Here is a 20,937-nt window from a genome sequence, read left to right as displayed (position 1 = left end):
ATATACTTTTGTTACACATTTTTTGTGATCTGCAATATCCACTGGGTGATCGTTGTAGAATTTCTAATCCCATATACGAATCTGGAAGCAGAATTGTTCTATCACCCTCTGTTTTTTTTTTAAATATTCAGTCTTAAAAGATAGAGGAGAATTTATTGAATATATCAGTGTATACAGTTATTAAATTTTGTGGTTTTAAATAGTTATAAATGACCATAAAAATTTTAAAAAGAGCCAATGTGCATACTTTCTGCACAATAGTTTTGCATTTTTACCTAGCACGAAAGGTTTAAAGTTTTTTATCAAGCACGAAATCGCAATACAGTATCGGATTCTGTTGACATTTCTAAAGAAGAACAATATAATCTATTTTTCTGGGTAATATTTTCATTATTAGCGACAAATAATGTTATACGAATTTTATATTTTCTATGTTTACTAAGTATGAATACTCCAAGTTACATTTTTAATAAAAAGGTAATAATATAATAGGATTTCGAACTATCCCGCACTTGAGATTAAAGTATCGAGTGAAAATCGACCACAATCGAATCGTTAATCTGTTAGAATTCGATATGGAGTCTAATTTACATACATATACGTCGCACATGGTTTGTTGTGGCGTAAATATAAGCTTCTCAAATTAATGGTGTCTGGGAAGATAATCCTATTATGATATTAAATTGATAAGAAATGTTGCATATTTCTGCTTTGCAACAGCTTCACTGTAGTTTGCTTGAACAGAAGTGGACATAATCGAATGTAGACACCGGTTTGTGCGATAAGATTGTTTTGTGTTTTCTGAGACGGGTGTGTGACAGTTGTATATGTTTTTCCTATCAAATGAATATAATTTTTACTTTTTCATTCGACAAATCTAAACGAATCTAATCGTCATGATAAATTTGTGGTAATGTACATCGTACTTGAGAGTGTTTATTTTCCTTGACTTGTGTTAACAACCTGAATACAATCTTAAATGCATAACATTGAACCGTTCAAACTGCACACCTTGCATTTTTTGAGAAATCTGTGCCATATTTTGACGTTATGCGGTTTGAAATGACGCATAAAACACTGAAGTAGTGACTACTATTTATAGGTTATAATCGGCAAGGTCAATAGCGGCAACGGCGAACCATAAAGTAATATTTAATGCAAATCTTATGCATCGGCTTCAAGTAACAAATATACGCGTAGAAATGCCGTCAGGTCAAATACATCAAAGTAATTTCGTCGGTACAAGTGAGAGTGTGAATCCTGGCACAGAGATAGCATCAATTTGTTGTACTCCTCCTCCTTCACATCATAATATTAATTTACCTCTGCCACATCCATCTACTTTGACTAATGATCGTGGTGCACCTCCTTCCTATGAAGAAGCCATAGATCCAAATGGTAAATTTCATTTTTAACAAAAAAGACTTAATTAAATACCTTGCAATGGTATTGTAAAAGTATTTAATATATGTATATAAAAATCAATTTTGAATTCCTTTCATCTAAACTGGGAATACTTCTGTTTATTTTAATATCAAAATGATTGTTTTTATTTTCCAGCTCCTCCTCCACCCTATGATTCATTGTTTGGTCGTATGAGAGAAGCACATAAAGTTTCAAAAGGAGTGTTTGATTTTCTGAAAAATATTCTGCTCTTACTTTTAGGCACTAGTAAGCAATAATGTGAATTATGGTTTAATATAATTTTTGTACAAAGAATTATTAATTTTATATTTTGGTGATTTCAGTTGGATGTACTGTTGTCTTAGGAATGACAATAATACTTCCAATATGTATGATGGTCATTGGAGGACTTTATCTTTATGATTGTCCACAAGGAGAATATATTCCAGTTTATTTACTAGTGGCTGGTGGTTTTGGCATTTTCAAACAGTTACTATATTTATCTGCAAGAGTGCGTCATGGTCAAGAAGAACAAGATGAAGAAAGAATACGACAATCTCCTATTCAAACATTAATTGATTGTTTTATGCTTGGTTGGTTTATCATAGGTCAGTAATATGAACAATATCTTAATTGGATATTTATTTGACGTTTATAACCATTTTATCCCTATATTTTTCTGTGTTCAATAGGTTCAATGTGGGTGTATAAAGAATATGAACCAAATTATGATCCAGCTCTTGGAAAATATTGTAATAAAACATTATATTTATTCGCCTTTGGGTTAATTACATGTGTTTACATATCATGGGGTTTGTTAACAGTTTGTTTGTGCAGCATTACATTAGCAAACCTTGCATTTCACTGGCAATGAATCAATGAAACAACATGATCTCATTTTAAAGAGGAAAACTGTTGTTCAAAAATTTAATCAATTAAAAAATTATTTTGGAAACAAAACGATGAGTATTATGAAAGAAAAAACTCTGCGGACATGTAAATCATGTCATATCAGGGCACAAAAATTCGTCCATGCTTTACGTACCTGAGATGCTTAAAACAACAATCTATGAACGGATCATTTGCACGTTAAACGCACAGAAAAGGCGATCGAGTTTCGTAATTTGATACTTGTAATCGTTTGTAGCAGTGTTTTTTGATTTATCGTGCACACAGTTTTTCAATGGCTTGACAATTAAATTATGAATCACATTGAATGAACGTAGCAAAATCAATTGATCTCTCAAAATTGATATGCATATAAGGAGAACAAAAAAAAGATAGATGATTATTGATGGTCTCTGAAACACTTTGAATCGCTTCGAATATGTACATGTGGCGAAAAATTAAAATCACTCCGAACATAAATCAGTACTTAAAACTCTTAATAAGTCTTGAATCCTGAATCTTGATAAATCTCAGGTTTTGACAGTTTCGATAGGTTTTGAGGTTTTTTAGTTTCTGTGTTTGGATTCATTTTGATCAGGAGAATTTCACGAATTTATTGGTACTACTTTCATAAACATAGGATGAAAATTAGAAAAATTGAAATTTTTGACTTTGAATGATAAGTTTTATCGATTTATGTTAGAAGTGATTTGAATTTTCACAGTATTGAAAACATTCGAATCGCTTCGCAATTGAGATTCAAACGCCCATTACACCAATTTAGGGCTGTGGATATTTCGCAATAATGGCGAAATACCTTTTGATATTGTGCCAAGAAATCGCAGAGTCGTAGATCAAAATATTTTGACATTTTTCACACGTGTCTTTCTAAAATCACTTCTTAAATTTTTTCCCAGGAATAGCTGAATACTCTGTATATACCTAGTCCTACCATAATTTGTGTTGTAAATATATTGTGTTATTATAAACAAATAGGAAAGGTTACAATCTCTAACTGATCAGAATTTATTTAACGGTTCTAAGGATATTTCACTAGATGCTTTTGCTAAAGCTTTCTTCAAGCTATCCAAATTGTCTCTGCCTTTTATTCTTAAGAATTCATTATAATGTTTTACAACACGTTAGACGAACATTTTTGAAATTTGTAATGGTTTCAAAAGATCGAAAACCTGGCTAATACTTTTTTCGTAATTATACAGAGCCATACAGCAACACGATCTATGTTGACCGTATGAAAGAGAAACTCAGACTGACTTCTATTACTTACACAATGGTATAAGTGCTTTGAAAAAATAGCCGTTTGGCATACCGATACCTTTTGTTTCTGTCAGAGAGCGTGTCTTAAGGGTACGGTGTCCATTTCAGAGTACTGGCGGAGAGGTGGGCACACAATTTGAGAATACTCGGGAGCAACTGTCATAAAAAACCCTGAGATGCACACGTACTCTGATACTTTGTAACAAAATTTATGGTAGGACCAGGTGTATGTGTATATGTACATTAAATACACGCTTCTTTTTAGTATTTCGAAACTATTTGAATGCTAGTGTTTATTAGTATTGTTAGAAACAACAAGTTTTAAGAAATTGTAACAGATTGGTATTTACATAGGTTGACATATGTAATAGAGGAAGGAGAACTTCGATCAGATAAGCAAAATGTGTTTGTCGACGTTTTATTACTGTAACAACGTTTCTTCCACTTTCATACAACTTGTTTACCTATACCTTTCAACGCATGTTCGTCTTCCTATTTAAGTCGAATTTAATGAAATACTGTAAATATGCACATACTTCAAAACCATTTCTCTCTCTCTCTCTCTCTCTCTCTCTCTCTCTCTCTCTCCATACACATATATACACACTCAGAAATGTTTTCATCGACGAACATACTTTAAAAATACACATGCTTGCACGCCATAAAAAGGAAAAGGAGAAAATAAACAATACGAGGGAGCTTACGCTATTAAGAATATAGAGGATGCAAAAAATATGTTGTATATCAATGATTATATAAAATTGATCTTTCAAGTAAAGTTCAATAGACTACCATTAACTTCGATCTGAACGTACGCTTATCTGTATTATGAACACACACCGACATTCTATTTATCGCTGATTTTCAATGTGTGGCGGTACCACCTACGCTTCGCCACCAGAGGGACGGACGAACATTAACCTTTCTAACTAGTCCTCGCCGTCTTCTATTACTATTTATTTATATGTATATACAATTTCTAACCCGGATCTTCCATCCTCTGCGTCTAAGGCCATGGGTCTCTTAGGTAGCTTTAATTTGACGAGTCCATTAGGACGTCAAGGGCGAAACGCATCTTTCTTTCTTCCTTTATTTTTTCGCCTATCCTCTCTCTATTTATTTCCTCCTTCCATAATCAACTGTCCAAATGTATAAGAAATCTACGTGCATACATACACATACACTTTGAATACTGACGAATGCAATTTCTAAACAAGATCGCTACGTGTGCCTGTAAAATTATATTCTTTACATTGTCTAATATTATCGGCACATACGCACACTTGTTATTATAATTTCCAAAATAAACTACTTGTAAACATGTTACTTTTTTATCTAATCACATGTATGATAAATTGAATACAAGTACAAGTTTTTATTGTACTACAATTATTCTTATGTATTTCTTATTTTTCATCCTGAGAAATATCTTAATCGTGTTTTCTAATCCTTTTCCCTTTACAATATGTAAAAACTTTGGTGGTACTATTTAATGTAATTATGTTAATATATTAAGAACAACAAAATTGTTGCTGTATAATTGAATAAGGGATTATTTAAATGTACAAATATTTGCAAATATTTTCTTTTCGTTAGCTAAGATTATAATTTTTAAGGAAATTAAATGTAAAAATCAGGTACTCGATTTTTGCACTTCGAAATTAAAAATAATACGAAATTTGAAAAATATGTAGTTTCTCTTTATTTTCTTCATAATTAAAATGTAGTATTACTAGTAGTAATTCGATAATGTTTTATTTTTCGAAAAATCTCAGAAACACTTTAATAAATCAATTTATCGGAGAAGAGTTAATATAATAACTTATCATACATCTCATTTTTTCCAATTAAATTGCTGTAAGAGATGGTCTACGATAATTATTTTCTTCATAGTAATCCTCGTGTTCACCCTCGTATTCGCCTTCATATCTTAAGTATTGTTCCGGCACTATCGACAGTTCCTCCGAACATTTATCTACTAGAGAGTCCAAGGATACCTGAAATAATTACGGCATTCGTTTAGAACTTCTAATAAGTCAACTTTTCTTTTACTTAGAATTCCAAAGAAACGTATTTTCTTTGATTTAAAACTTCTAAGAAGATGATATTTTTTTTCCCATTTCCTTCAAGTTTTAAGCGTTTTTGAAGTATCGATTATCGATCGTAACATTATCGATATCAAGCGTTTTAGTCTGGCGAATCAAATTTTACGCGATATTCCAAACATTTGTGTAAAGTATATTTAGATATCATTTTTAACTTACCTTACGGTACAATATACAGATTTATGGTACAGTTTCTTTACGCAATTAATTGAACTATATAAAAAAATGTTTTCCTAGTACTGATAGGAACAAAACTAAATAAAATAAATTTAAAGACAAATTTTATTTAACAAATTGTTTTCACTTATATGTATCCTTACCTCTTCTTGTAGAGGTACTGGTTCAGGTGGCAACAAATCAGGATTATAAGGTGTAATACAACGTACCGCCATAATGGTATAACGCCTTTCTTCAAAGATGGCGGCTCGAATAATACAGGTTTTTCAGTTTCCGGCTTTACAACGTCGGTTTCTGCATTTTCTAAGTTTTCAAGTTCTGCTGCAGTACCTTCTAATCTTGTAGGTGCAGTTTCTGCAACTAGTTCTTCCTGTATAAAAATCAAAATTTATCGGTTTTTTAGTTATATAATTTTATCGAAGTTTGTCTTTCATATAATAGTCAACAATATGAATAATAATAGAGGAAAGTAGTAGAAAGAAGAATCATTTCTCATTTTTACTATTACTTAATATTTATTAAATTTATTTGCAGAATTATTTTCACTTGAGATTTGTATTTATTTGCGGAGAAATTAATTTCAGACACTTGATACAATAAATATTTTTACAAATACCTCGGTAGTTTCATCTTTCGTTTCATCGTAGTTAGGATCTTTCACATGCACATAGTGTCCATGTTGCATGCAAGCATTTTCAAAGGTGAAGCATCCACGACCATAGGGCTGTGATTATATATTCTTTAAGTTTCTCCGATAAAACTTTAAACAACCTAATAATTTAATAGTTCTCTAAATAATAATGATGCAATAATTCCCTTCAAATAGTAATGTTTCAATCTCGAACTTGTTTCATCAAAATTTTATGATATTCTAATTTAAATAATAATATCCTCTAAATAATGCATTTTTAATCTTGTATATTTGTTAATTCACCAGGTTCAGTTCCCAGTGTCCGTGGAATCGATGTCGAGAGTAAATCAATTGTCCAGGTCCTTGCATACGATCCTTGATCCACGTGCCCATAAATTTTGTGTTTGTATCGGCGTAAAGGTAAGATCCCATACCATGTCGAAAATGTTTTTTCCACGATCCTTCATAAACGTCTCCGTTTATGTAATAATATACACCAAAACCATATTTCATGTCGCGCTTCCATTCACCTACAAAACACACTTATCCTGCACACGATGCACCAAAAATATTCCTTCCGTTCTTTTTCCAATTAATATATTCACTAAGATCTATTAGACTATATGTAACAAAAATGTTGAAAAACATAAAGTGATAGATCGTTTGTGTACTATCTTATATTTTTATCGAGATATGAAGGTCACCTTCAGGACAGAAGTTGTCAGAAATCAGCTCCAAATACTTAACAATATTAAAAAAAAAATTTGGCGAATAAACGCTAATTACGGTCACTAATAACCAAAATGCGACCTTAAATTATATTTAAAAAAAAATTTCCGATAAACTTAATTTGTAATAGTTAAACTTTTTTTTATTGACCCTGTTTATTTATACCGATTTGCTGCTTTACCGATAATATTTGAATTAATATTTATAATTTCAATCCTTAAGTTACTTGAAACACATTTGAAATGTACAACTTGTGTAACAATTTCTGCAAGTAAGTGCACGGTTGTTTCTTACCCTCGTATCGCGTTCCGTCCGGATACCAAAAGGTTCCTTGACCGTATTTAAGGCCTCGCCTCCATTCACCGTCGTATCGAGCACCGATTTTAAATACATACAGCCCTCGACCGTGCCTTAACCCTTTACAGTATTGGCCAACGTACATGTCGCCATTGGGAAGCAAAGCTTTTCCGTAGCCGTGTCTGTCGCCTTGCGCGTTTCGTTCACCTTCGTAAAGCTGCGATTGTTTGATTTTGCAGTATGTTTGTCGAAGATATTGAAAATTTTCCGATATTCAAATTTTAGTCAAATTTAACCGAGCATGGGTGTATTATGTACATGTATGCTATAAGAAGAAACATTCGCAATTTCATTTGGATAATTCAAAATTTTGTGCATACGGGTGACCAGAAGTGTAAGACTGCCTAGGTACCACGGACAAAGTGTTTAGGTTAGGAAGCATGGAAATGTAATTCCAACGAAGCATTACGATGATTACTTAGAACGTGAAAAGCAATACCTACCCCCAGCGGGTTTACTTCGTCTTCTTCTCCCTCGCCAGTAACCTCTGGATATTGTGACATTTTTACATTGTACGCGAGATGTTCCTTCTTTCATGTGACACACGAAAAGACGTAAACTTAGAAATTGTATTGTTTTGTTATTATTTGTTAGTGACTTCGTTTTGAATTCAGTGAATGTATTGTTGTATACACGGTGTTTCATTTATTTTGACTATCTTTCAATATTCTTGCTATTTTTTATAAGTAATATTTTTAACTTTAAAACATTTTTCAATTGTATGCAACACGTTGAAAAATAGGAAAGTACAACTGTTTAAATTCCCAATATAATTTTAATTCCAAATTATTGAAATAAAATATACAAAAAATCAATATTAAATTTTTATAGTATTAGAAGTGTTTACAAATAACCTATGAATAGAAGTACATAATAAATACACCACTGAAAAATCAATTGAGGTAAGAATTTATTTCCAATCACTTTGCATATCATTTTATGCGGCAGTCATTGCAGAATAAGATATAACAACGTTCCATCGTGCACGCTTCTACTTTTGTGAATTAAAATTTTTAAAAACGTGTATCAATCAGCTAGCTGTTAAGCTTTCATAACAATGACGACCGTTTGAAACAAAAAATAACACTGGCGAATTAGGGTAGAAACTGAATTAATATTTCGACTGAGGAAAAGAATGAGGGTGCTCCATCACGTCACCGGCCGGTCAACAAACCAATTAACGCCTGCTTTTCCTTCTCTTTTTTCCGTACTGTCTCCAAATTTCGTTGCTTCCACGAGCTCTTCCGTAGTTTTATGGGACGTGAACCTACGTATCGTCCTGGAAAAAAAAAACAGTTTCATTAGATTGACGTTATTCTTACAGAAGGAAAAGAGGGAAATTTCTTTTCTTTAGGTTTTACGGGTAGAATAAATTTGGACACTGTTAACACACTCAGACTGGGGTTATTTTTTCGTAAAATTTATTACATGACGAAGTCTTAGTTAATGATAAATTTCCAGTGTGTGTGTAATATACTAAGAAGGTAACATTCCCAACTGTCACTCACCGATTTTTATTAAACTTATATATGAAGTAGTTCTCCAAAAAATATTTAACACGTTTTTTTTTCAGCCACCATTCATGTTGAAGGGGCGAAAATCGCCCTCAAAGTCGAGGATAGTAAACATATTTAATCCAATATCTCGAAACCTATTAGACATAGAAAGGTGGCGTAAATTGTACGGAATTTGTACTTCTGAACGACGAATGTAGCTATGGAAACAGATTAAAATAAAAATTCCGTTCGTTTCTTGTAAAATATTTATCGATTTTTGTACAAAGTTGTGTATATAAATTACATACCCAAATACAAATTACGGATAAACCAGAAATTTTATTTTTTGCAAATTAAAAGAAATAATTATTCTAAAAATTTGTTCTTATTTTATATTAGTTCGAGGCTTACAGCAAGTATATTTGAAATACTGTACGTGTTTATAAGTTTCCCGATTGTATTATACTATGTGTTGTTAATTATTTTCCAATCGACAGAATTAATATCCCACGTGTGAAAATTGAAAAAACTACGGCATACCGTGACAGAAGATAACGCTGGACTGTCCCGAACTGACTTTCTACCCAAGTCAACGGGTAAAGCTACATTTAACGGCTCATTGTGACGTTAATTTCCAAATAAATTACATACAAAATATTGACATTTTGTAAAGAACACTTCAGGAAATGTAATAATATTTTTTTCAAATTTTTACAAGTAACGTTTTACCCAGAAATCTGCAAAATAAAAGTTTATTTATAATTTTTGGGTGGTAATAATAACTTTCTGTTCTTTAAAAAAATGGCTCAAAAAGCTTAAACTCACCTGAGAAAAATGAAGAAAAAATCATGTCCGTACGAATAATAAGTTCCTGTGATAAAAATTCATTTAACATATCTAGACACGTCGAACCCGCAATTTTCGTCAACATTATCTACTTAATTATTGAGTTTTAAGGGTATGTTTACAGGATATTTTCTGTCCACAATCTCATACTCCGAACGAACAGGTAAAATTTTGTTTAACTGTGAGAAAATAACCTGTATTAGCAAATTTCAATGGATATGTAATTTATATACACAAGTTTACGTGAAAATCGATAAATATTTTACAAGAAAAATTAAATTAATTATTTAGAGAAATGGATTTCTTTTTCAAATCTGTTTACACAGACACATTCGCCGTTCAGAAATAAAAATTTTGTCAATTTTGACCATGCCTCTGTCTCTAATAGCTTTCGAAATATTGGATTAAATATGTTTACTACCCCCGACTTTGAGGCCGATTTTCACCCGTTAAAAAAAGTACGTGTTAAATATTTTTTTGAGATCTACGATATATTTAAATTTCACACGTCAAACTTTCAGCTCGCCATTCGCTGATCCTCGAACTTACACACACACGCGTATATACATATACTCAATGCCCCAGTATACTGAAATACAGGTTATTGGTGGTAAACTCATGGCCCATGATATACAGGAATAAGTTAGAAATCTGTGATTAAAAATGATCTTAAAAGAGAATCATATTTAGGAATGTAGCAATAGAGATAAAGTCACTGATCAGATGTGTAATCTTAGTCAAAGCGATTGCAAGGTTACACCTGGAACAACGATAAAAATCGAGACATCAGGTACCTCAAACAGTCACTCGTATATCCGTTCAATTCATCATCATTTCTGTGACTTAATCCTAAATAAGCTACTGTATATTGATAAAATAACTAATTCTCCTATAAAAAAGGAGGAAGATTTGTAATTGAATACACTGCGTTGCGAGGCCAGCGCCGCCAATGACGTCATACGCTGCTACATATAAGTAGCTTTGCCTCGCACCACGTGCTCTGTTACGTTATACAGTCGAGTATAATAAAGTTAATATACATTACATAGTGTCTTACAAACTGGTGCCTAGTAAATCACTTTATAGTTTATAGAATATTTAATCATACAAAAGATTGTATCGCATTGTGCGTCGCGATCCAAACAATAAACTCTTGTTCGCGACCGTTTCTTGTCAAACTAATATTCAGTAACTGATTCAAAATGATAGAGAGCAAGGTGGTTTTTCGAATGTTAATACACAATCATATCGAACGTTAGACGATTGACTATTTTGTATGATATCGTGTCAACTGGGCGACGATTGCGGTAAGTGTAAATGAACCTTTTTGATGAACGTTTTACGAAAGATGAACTTCTACAGCCTAACTCGATCGCTGTTAGAACTCCGTGTAAGTACGCTGATTGGTTATGGCAAAAAATCTAATTGCCAATCAGTGTGTCTAATAGACATCATCAACGCCCTCTCTCAGTATGTCCTTAGGGCTCCTTTTTCTGGATAGGGTAGGGGGCGATACCTGTTCTATCGCGCGATGTTCAGAAATTTGACGACGGTGCGAAATTTTTGCCAGGTTTTGACACTGTATCGTTAGGAACCGATTTTGAGTTAGCCCTTAAGAAAATTCTAGAACCTACGGATATAAAATAATTTGTAGCTGTAAGAAATACATGTATGTGAAAAATTCAAAGGATAAACTAAAATCGTGAATCTCCTTCGTGATCGTGTGTCATAAACAAAAGATAGAATAGATGATCGCTCTATACTAAACTATGTGAACTATACAAAATATTAAGTGTACCTACAATCTTGAAGAACTTTTTACACTAATTGCCAGAATGATCGATATCTCAATCAACAGATAGACGAGCAAACAACATCAAAGTTAGTATGCTGCTAAACTTAGTATGTTCATACAGATATTGTATTTGTATAGCAAAATGTACACCGTTCAAAATAATTAGAGGGACAGTTTTTCGACAGGAAACACTATCTTAAAAAATAACCACACTTTCACAATATTACAGCATTTCTTTAACCTCAAAATTTCGATGTACAGTACAGATGTTGCTAATTAACAAGTTGTAATATTAATTCATTAGAATTAATTCTCAATATATCGATATTGTGGAGTTCAATAAATATACCACAATGTATATACTTTTTCTTCGTTTTCCAATAATTTTATCATTACGTAAGAAAATTAAACGATAAATAGAGTATCATAGATTGCGAGGTTACTTTTTCAATAATTATTTTATAGGAAACTTCATATTTTTATATACCTTCAAGAAGATCAATTTTAAATATACAGAGGTGCAAATATTTAAGTGTTAACTTTTTTAATTTAAGCACTCTACAGAGGAAAATCACCTTTTAACAGATTTCTCTCTTTTTTGAAGTTTCGATTATTTGACAAACGAGATATGATCTAACAATTTCGAATACAACTTTACCTCTCTCTTTGCTTATCTTTTACATCCTTTCATTTTCCACTACTTTCTACAAGAACTGCTATGAAATATTCTTCTATTTAACTGCATTTAAAGAAAACTTCGACGTGAGCTTCTTATCAAAGAACATTCTCAGAAACTGTTTCACGTTTGAGTATTTATAGCAAGCAGAACATTACGAAACCTCTTGTTCCTTTACCCACTTTGAGAAGAAGAAAAGAATTTATAAATGTATGTACATAAATTGACGTAACAGTCACTTATGCATATAAAATTAATGAAAAATTACGAATAAAATCTTAAAGATATATTTGACTAAAACAGTAAGCAAACGTTAATAAGTTTGTATGCTTATGTAAAAATAATTCTGATAGTCAAACCTAATCCAAAGTAGCAGTTTCTACAAATAATTCTTATACTATAAATTAATTATTTATATCGTTATATCAATTTATTCTACGAGAACGTTATATTTATTTTAACTTGCCTGGTGTTAATTTCTATAAAAGTTTCGCCATTAACGTTTGCAAACGTGTTTATTGGACTTTTTTTTATTTCACGTGTTTAAAGAAATAACAAGCGTTCTCGCGATACAAAATCACCCACAGGAGGAACATTAATCGCGAGCTTTTTTATTTCCATTGCTCGTTACGTTCGATTTTACTATTTGCTGCACATCACCTTTCATTTTGTGGAATCACGTTTTACGTAACCGTTGTACAGAGTGTTCCAGTAAAACCCAAACGCCTAATTATCTCCTTTGTTTTTTCTTTTTATTTAATGCTATGAAACCATTTACAGGATAATCAGCGATATGCACAATGATACTGGAATAATTTTCGAGACATAATCCGAATGATTTCGAAGAAGGAACGCGTATATAAATAATATTATTAATTAATATTGAAATGTAATAGTACAACAACTAGATACCATGCTCTCTAGGAAAAAAGAATACTAAAAAATTGTACGAACATATTTGAATTCAAATGTTGAATACAAAAAATATATAAATACTTCTTGCTCAAATGAAATTCTTCTCGTATGAAAAAGGAAAAAAAAAACGTACATTATATCTGCCATAAGCAAGCCAATAAGTAACAATACTGTGCGTACATATTACGGTGGGAAAAGAAACGCCAATAACTCAAACAATGAAATTTCAGCGAACTTTTGTTGGTTTATACGAGAGTTTGATTTACATGCGAAATCAGTTTTCATTTTCACCATAACAGTTTTTTTTTTTTTTTAAATAAAACACGTAAGTTATATTCCATTTAAAACAATATCGAATATATTTCCCTGAATTTTCTGAAAGTTACCGTGCAAAGAAGATATTTAAAAAAAATTAGAATTTCAAGCAAAAGAAACCTATGAAATGTAAGTTTCTAATTTAAAAATACATCGATTCGTGTTACTTGAAAAATGCACTTTATTTATATTTGTTTATTCCGTTTAAATTTCCGATATTTTTTTCAGCAAAAAATCTCACGTTTCAATCTCACATTTGAACAGAGAAATAATAAAAAACTGTTTATGTTTAGAATGATTATTAAAGTGGAATCCTAAGAGAGAAATGTTGGGAATAAATATTTTTGCTGCACTATGCACACTGGATGAAAGCAGACTTTTTATTTATGGAACACGTTGGTACAGTGTGCATTATTTTCACTGCAAAGTGTAGCAATATGATATTTCGAATTCGTTAAGCTCTGCTTCAGCGTAATTATCACTTCAATCGTGTTCGTTTGGAGATACGGGATCGTGGGAAAGCGTCGTTATTTATGGGAAATGTAGCTGTACGTAATAACTCATTTAATAATGCATACTTTGAAAAAAAAAATTCATTATTTCGATAAATAAAAAACAAATTATTTTTAATCATAATTATGAAAGGAATGAAAATTATTAGGATTGAAAATACAATAATACGATAAAAATAAATCATTAAACAATCACAATACTTATTACGAACAAAGTTTATTATAATATTTTGCAAATCAATATAGAAATGAAAATTTCCCCTGTAAAGACACTTCTGATCAATTTGCGAAACTAATATTAACAGAAGCATTTTTAGTTGAATATCAAACTAAATTATTTATTTGCTCGTTTGTGGATTGTAAGTTTCGAAATAAATTTTTCGATATAAACACCAATTCGAACTGCTTATTTGTAAATATAGTGTAGCGTAGTAGTAAATATGAAGCAGAACGTCGTTAAAATTCATTCATTTGTTAATTTTAATTTTCGATTGAAAAATGAATCTCAACTGATTTTTAAGTAACACAATTTGTAAAAGTACTTATAAGGTTTCCTTATACCAGAGATCGCTATAAAGAGATCGAATCACAGATGTTCGAGGGGTACTTTGCATGTGGTATCAGGCAGTTCTAATTTAAGTATCAACTAGTCAAGTTCGTCTGAATATAAGTGAGAGCATAATATTCGTATTTCATCACTGAACGATATTTTATTCTCGTGAGTAGGAAGAACGAGAGATACAGATAAAAAATGAAATTTGTGGTTTGTACAGTGACAACATGACCAATGAACTGAGTGATCTCCACGTTGGTTTGAAAAATTTACAACTGATGAATTCAGTTCGAGAAGCTAAAAAGCAGATCCGTGCAAGCTTGTGGGAACATACTTGCATCGATTGTAAACGATCCGTGAAATACAATATTACCAAAATATCCAAAACTTTGTAGAATAAAAACCGTGTAATTGAAAATCTTCGTTGGTGGTACAAAGAAGAAAAACAAAAACGAATCTACTTGCGCCATCGATCGAAAGTTTCGATCACTGTTCGTTATGCTCGACAAAAGTTTTCTGTACGCAAACGTACGGGGTAGTATTGTTAGAAATATTATTATACTTATACGTTGAAATACATCGAAATTGTTTATTGAAATAGATAAGATTGAAACTGAAATTATAATCCGACAGAGCTCTTGTCGGATGAATTGGACAGGAATATAAAAAAAACTGCCCGACATCTAAAACAGATCAGCAGAGATATTTATAAGAAGCTTGGAGCAATATTGAACCGGAAACAATTCAAAAATGAATTGGCAGAATGAGGAATTTATACGAAGCGGTCATAGAGAAAATGAGGATCCTTTTGTGAAAACACACTTTTCTAAATTTGTATCGTTTTCCTACGAAAAACAAAACAAAAGTAAGTAGAAAATAATTGTAACTTTTATTTTTAATTATAGTTAAATACAGTTTCATCGCTGTAGCAAAATAATATTTTCGATAAAACGCTTATTTTACTTTTAAGGGAAAATTGATTTGTTTTCAAATCATAACACGCTCTCCAAGCGGTAATGTACAATCGACGAAATGTGCACGAAACAGAAGATTACACATACTTTAGCGGTCGGACAATAGATTCGGTGGGTGGCTAATAATGCCAAGTTTCACCAAAAAATCCGAACGAACTTGTTACTCAACCTAATAAATACCCTAACCTTCTGAAGTTTTGGCCGCCTACTTGGACGAGGCATTCTCCCCGTGTAATATACGAGCGGCGTTGAGAGACAATATGTTTATTTTGTAATCGAGTCGTGTCCCTCGTTGTGAAATAAATATATCGACGGAAATATGCGTGCTATTTCACACCCACCATGTGGCCACCGTGGATGCCGCAGCGGCATGTGTATGACTCTGATTCATCCCGCATACGAAACAGAGGACGAAGAGGTGGAGGAAGAGGAGTCGTCGAAGGAATGCGACCGGTGACCACCGCAAAGAGTCAAAACTGATCGAGTGTAGCGGGGGAACGAAGACAAAGAAAATGGAAAAGACGAGGAGGAAGAAATCAATGGAAAATAATAATAGGGTAGATGAAGAAAATGGAGGAAGCGTAACAAAAAACAGAGGAAGATAATAAGAAGGAGAAAAAAATGAAGACGTGAAGCGCAAGAAGAAGACCACAAGGGTACTGAAAATTTCAGTGAAATAAAAGAGATGAACGTATCGCCAGGGTGGGGAAGATGAGAAAGACTTTGAAAGAATAAGAAGAATACAGAGAATACGTGAAAACGGCGAGGAAAATAAGGAGAGAATGTACAAAGAATATGAAGAACACACAGAGAAAATTTTCAGAAGAAACAAGTAGGCGTAACAATGGCGAAGAAGGCACGAAGGAGATGAAGAAAACGTGTCGAGAATAAAGAAATACGACTACGTCGAAAAGGATCGAGGAAATTAAGAAGAAAAAAAAAAAAATTGCAACAGTATCGAAGTAAAAGAAACGAGGAATATTAATACTAAAAATGTAATGAAAGCAGAAGGAAAAAACATAAGGGGTGGAAGTAACAAAAGAAGCACAAAGTAACAATAAATTACAAATAAAACAATATAGAGTAAGATAAAAAAGTGGTGTGCAAAGATGAGGTTCTAAGGAGAATAAGAAGAAGCGTGCTTTTTAACGAAGAAGAAGAAAGAAATGAAAAGAAGAAAGGCGTTGAAAAAATAGAGAAGAAACTACGATGACGAGAAGGACGCAGAAGACAGGAAAAGAAGAAGCGAATGACGACAATGACGACGTCCACTGTGAAGAAACAAGGGAGCACGATGACGTTTGCAATGACGACGAAGAAGACCAGAGGCGCAATCGGTTGTACGTCGAACACAACGATCTCAATTGGCTCTTTTGCGGTCAGATGGAGGGGTTATGGAAAAGAAGGGTTACGGTTCTGGTAGGGGTTGTTGAATGAGTACCGGGACGTGCAACGTCGCGACGCACTCCGTCACAGTCACCCTGACGGGTAACGGATGTCCGAGTGCTCCATGTTCGCGCGGCGTACTCATACGGAACGGTGAAACGAGTACGAAGAGGTAACGACGAATTTCTTCTAAGAAGAAAAAACCGAAACGAGCGGGCAGCTTAACGAACAGACGGTCGTGTTAGTTTCCAAGGTAAGCGTCTCCATCTCTTTTTTCTTTTCTTTCGTCTGTCGTTTCATTCTTTTTTTCTTTTTTCCTTTCATTTGTCGTTTCATTTTTTTTTCTTTCCTTTGTCGTTTAATGTTTTCTTTTTCCTATATATTTGTAATCTGCCTATATTTGTATCGATAATACCGCGTAGGTGTTCATCCAATGATTCACACCACTTAAAAATTTACACAATAATAAGAAATTCTTTAAATCTAACGAAAGATTTGTCCAAAGGCTTGCGTTTTTATCTTTCGGTGTCTCTGCTTCTTCACCCAATAGGTCTACCGTTAGTTGATTAAAGTAATTGTTAAGTCCCTTGGTATATTTTTTACTAAAATTAGCTATTTCTAATTTTACCATTAATATTTGCAAATCTTTCTTTTTGATCAGTACACCTTTCTCGTATTTCTTTATTGGAATTTGACGATGAACCCCCATAGCTGAATTTCGTATATCCTGATTGGTTTTAATATATACTTATAAAGTAAAAGTTTATTTTTTAAAGAGAATTTTTTATCGTCAAATTTAAAAGTTAAAATTTTCTACTGGAAGTTAAACGCGCGGGAAAGTAATTTATTCATATTTTCTTAAGCTATAAAATAGTATTTACGTTTTTCTCTCTTCTTTTTTTGTTTTTTTTTTGGATTATTAAATATGTCGAAAGGTAATTGAATTTTATTATTATTTTTTTACGCGAGAACTACAACAATTTGTTTCAGATCTTGTGAAAGTTCTGTGCCTTAATTCGTTTAATTTCATATTTGATATTGATTTTCGGAAATCTTCGAATGTTGAACGAAGATGTTGATTTTCGTTTGATATTCATACACTATTCTCTTATTCATTCCCCGTGTCTTTGATTATCGCTTTTAAGTAATAACAATTTTAAACGTTGTATTAAACTGGTAGAACTAATTTTATCGAACTCTACCATGTACTGTACGTAGATTCTATTTCTTGATTTCTTTCAATTTTGACTGTTACAATTTCGTATAATTTCTTGAAGCAAATGTTTAAATTTTGTCCGATGACTTAAATATATCCTAAACTACTATTTGCATAAAGTCGGTGTTAAGAATATTATTTGAAAGATGTAAAAAAACGCGATTAGGTTACAGCGCAAAATTTTATCAATTGATTTCCTTCATCTTAAATGATGGGTTTTAGAAACCGTAGAAATCACTATAATAGAACAAGATAATAGATCTATATAATAGGACCAACAACAATATACAGTAGACTCCCTCTTATCTGGTTCCGTTTTAATCGGTCTCCACTTTAACCGGCCACATTTTTAAATTTCTAAAAAAAGTTAAACATTCCCTATGATATGCTAACTATCCTGTGGCGGAGCATTATATGAAAAAAATAATCGATGCGTTGATCGAAACGCCTCACGAATGTACTAACGCAAGCCTACCTACGAGTTTACACTCCCGCCACATCGTTGCTCCCCACTCCATTCACGACAAGTAGACGTCACTTGCTCTTCGCTTTGCTCGTAGCAGTACTTGCGAGCAACGGAGAGCGCTCTTGCTCGTAAAACGTCTGCCTGAGCAGCTTTGTTCTATATGATAACACAATTTTATATTTTTTGTTTCTTTACTGCCTTCCATATTAATCTATTTTATGCATTATAAAATGTACATTTGTTATTTTTATGTATGTATTTTGTAATACTTTGTGTATTTGTCATTACATGTTAAACAATATCATTTCCTAATCTTTATCATGTAGAATTCGAATCCATAGATACTCAGAGTTAAGTAGAAAAATATGTATAGACGTTACTCCGATTTTTGTAATAAAATTCTTAAAATTTTACTAACAATAAAGCTCAGCGTTACAAGAAAAATGGTATAATCTTCCAAGAATGTTAGCAATAAAGTTCTACTTTAAGATTTCCCACAATAAGTACATTCTCTGTGATTTTTTTTTTGTACTGAATTAAACGATACAAAACAAAGTAAAGAAGAAAAATGTAAAAGGTATAAACAGTTCTCAAACAAAAAACCAAGTTAGCAAATTGATGAAAAATATTCTTTGCACCGTTTAAACCGTTCATGAGTCACTTCCATTGTCAACAAGCCATTCAAATATCAAATACAGTTTTCTATCGCAGCCTCATTCCATGGTCACTAAAATCGGCAAGTTGGTGGGTATTCATCGCTTTTTTTTCCATTGCAGAAATTTCTCGAAAACGTAAATAACGTACCTGGCTGTCGTCAAATTTGAAAATTTACAACCGACCCAATAACGATCGTCCGATTGTCACGATTCTCGGCCGTCATGCATTTTGTGACCAACAGCACCCACGTTTCGATTAAATTTATACCACTAGAGCTCCACGATTACATACGTTCCATTGAACATTTATTATGCTTTCCACAATGCATTTCAGAATTCGCCAAAGGGGACAACGCACCGCTGTATCCAAACTAACGAATCATTTCACAAAAGTGGAAACGTTGAACGAACACGAGAAAGATATCGAACGAGAAGATACTTGAACATATGAAAAGTATGTTGTTCACAACCGCAATGTTTACCTTCATGTTGAACATATTGTGCATGGTGTGCCAAGCAGTACCACTTATTGATCTAAGGAATACATTAGAAGAGAATGTCTTAAATGCTGTGGGCACATCTGCATGCTCATCAACTGGTGGTTGTTGGGAATGGTTACCAGTGCAAAAAGTTCATAAAAGTGTTGCTACCGTACCAGAGAACCTGCCAATGTCAAAGTATTCATTTTTTGCCATCTTTGTGTAATCTTCAGTTTTTCTGTTTTTCTGCAGAATTCTAAGAAATAATACCGTCATGATTTGTAGAATACAAATTCAACGAGAAGCTTCAAGCATAGATCCAAATATAGTACTGGAAACATGGGGTGATGATGCTCCACCATCTGGCAGAAAGGTTCACCAATCATCACTGGCTACCAAACAAATTGGAAACAGACTGTCAAAAAAAGATGTTCTTATGTCTCGTAGTTGGGGTGCTGGTGGCATGCCCTTTTCTGTCCTTTATATGAATCCGCATAGTCCTCGTGGAAACCACGCCAGTAAGAAAATATTAAACAAGACAGAATATAAAAATGTGTTATCACATAAGTATACAAATACATGGTACATGTTATGTTAAGGTACTGCACAGCAACAGGAACTGAGAAAAACTGAAAGTCCGACACCGTCTATCACACATCCTAATTCCCGCATTGCATTGCGCAATGGAAGTTCTACACAATCAAGAAGACAATATCCAATAATTCCACAGCTTTTTATATCTTATGGATGGGGCCCATTTGGCAAATGAAGACAATTTATTACCGAAAATGTTACTATGTAAATGGAAAATTGATCTCATAATTTTCGTATATAAGATCAACTGTAAAAATGTTCACTTATACTATATAATCTTAAAGAAGTGCCATATCTTAATACAATCTTAATGAACTGCATTCTAAACATCTTCCTTTCAAAAAGGCATCCACAAATAATGTGACAATAATTTCTTCAAATTATTCATTGATTATTTGTACATATTTTTCAAATATTGTTCAAATCTTTTATTCTAGTCTGTTGAAGAAGTATTTAATTTTATTAATTATGGATAGTTATTTAAGAAAT

At 32.6% G+C, this 20,937-nt stretch overlaps 4 protein-coding genes across 4 annotated transcripts in view; 2 read left to right on the top strand and 2 right to left on the bottom strand.

The window, feature by feature from the left end:
- Nucleotides 1-924: 924 nt before the first annotated feature.
- Nucleotides 925-2,278, top strand: LOC108571934. The gene is made up of 4 exons (XM_017934091.1): nucleotides 925-1,398; nucleotides 1,561-1,671; nucleotides 1,749-2,012; nucleotides 2,097-2,278. The coding sequence occupies exons 1-4, from the start codon at nucleotides 1,167-1,169 to the stop codon at nucleotides 2,276-2,278; spliced, it is 789 nt and encodes a 262-aa protein (XP_017789580.1). The 5' UTR covers nucleotides 925-1,166.
- Nucleotides 2,279-5,417: 3,139 nt separating this feature from the next.
- LOC108571932 (radial spoke head 1 homolog) lies at nucleotides 5,418-8,072 on the bottom strand. The gene is given in 7 exon segments (XM_017934090.1): nucleotides 5,418-5,567; nucleotides 5,996-6,060; nucleotides 6,063-6,222; nucleotides 6,463-6,576; nucleotides 6,787-7,025; nucleotides 7,507-7,726; nucleotides 8,013-8,072. Coding segments are annotated over 7 exon segments (1,008 nt in total).
- Nucleotides 8,073-8,714: 642 nt separating this feature from the next.
- Nucleotides 8,715-20,937, bottom strand: part of LOC108571993 (RNA-binding protein 42) — a 16,125-nt gene continuing 3,902 nt past the window's right edge. The window contains exon 5 of the mRNA XM_017934169.1: nucleotides 8,715-8,848. Coding sequence (XP_017789658.1) covers nucleotides 8,724-8,848 — 125 coding nt within the window. The 3' untranslated portion in view covers nucleotides 8,715-8,723. The remainder of the gene's footprint in view (nucleotides 8,849-20,937) is intronic.
- Nucleotides 16,958-20,623, top strand: LOC108571994. The gene is made up of 4 exons (XM_017934170.1): nucleotides 16,958-17,290; nucleotides 19,710-20,052; nucleotides 20,140-20,372; nucleotides 20,454-20,623. Exons 2-4 carry the CDS (start codon nucleotides 19,823-19,825, stop codon nucleotides 20,621-20,623), a joined length of 633 nt encoding a protein of 210 aa, XP_017789659.1. The 5' UTR covers nucleotides 16,958-17,290; nucleotides 19,710-19,822.

This window comes from Habropoda laboriosa, unplaced genomic scaffold (assembly GCF_001263275.1).
Source record: "Habropoda laboriosa isolate 0110345459 unplaced genomic scaffold, ASM126327v1 scaffold67, whole genome shotgun sequence".
In the NCBI taxonomy this organism is placed as follows: Eukaryota; Metazoa; Arthropoda; class Insecta; order Hymenoptera; family Apidae; genus Habropoda; species Habropoda laboriosa.
Note: the sequence above shows the minus strand (reverse complement) of the source record. Positions and strands in the feature narration are given on the sequence as shown.

Bases quoted from the DNA above. Each gene is read 5' to 3' on its own strand.
- LOC108571934 (XM_017934091.1), top strand. From the start codon at position 1,167: ATGCATCGGCTTCAAGTAACAAATATACGCGTAGAAATGCCGTCAGGT. The intron at 1,672-1,748 runs GTAAGCAATAAT...TGGTGATTTCAG, and splicing joins GCTCTTACTTTTAGGCACTA to TTGGATGTACTGTTGTCTTA. The intron at 2,013-2,096 runs GTCAGTAATATG...TGTGTTCAATAG, and splicing joins GCTTGGTTGGTTTATCATAG to GTTCAATGTGGGTGTATAAA.
- LOC108571994 (XM_017934170.1), top strand. From the start codon at position 19,823: ATGAAAAGTATGTTGTTCACAACCGCAATGTTTACCTTCATGTTGAAC. The intron at 20,053-20,139 runs GTATTCATTTTT...CATGATTTGTAG, and splicing joins GAGAACCTGCCAATGTCAAA to AATACAAATTCAACGAGAAG. The intron at 20,373-20,453 runs GTAAGAAAATAT...TGTTATGTTAAG, and splicing joins TCCTCGTGGAAACCACGCCA to GTACTGCACAGCAACAGGAA.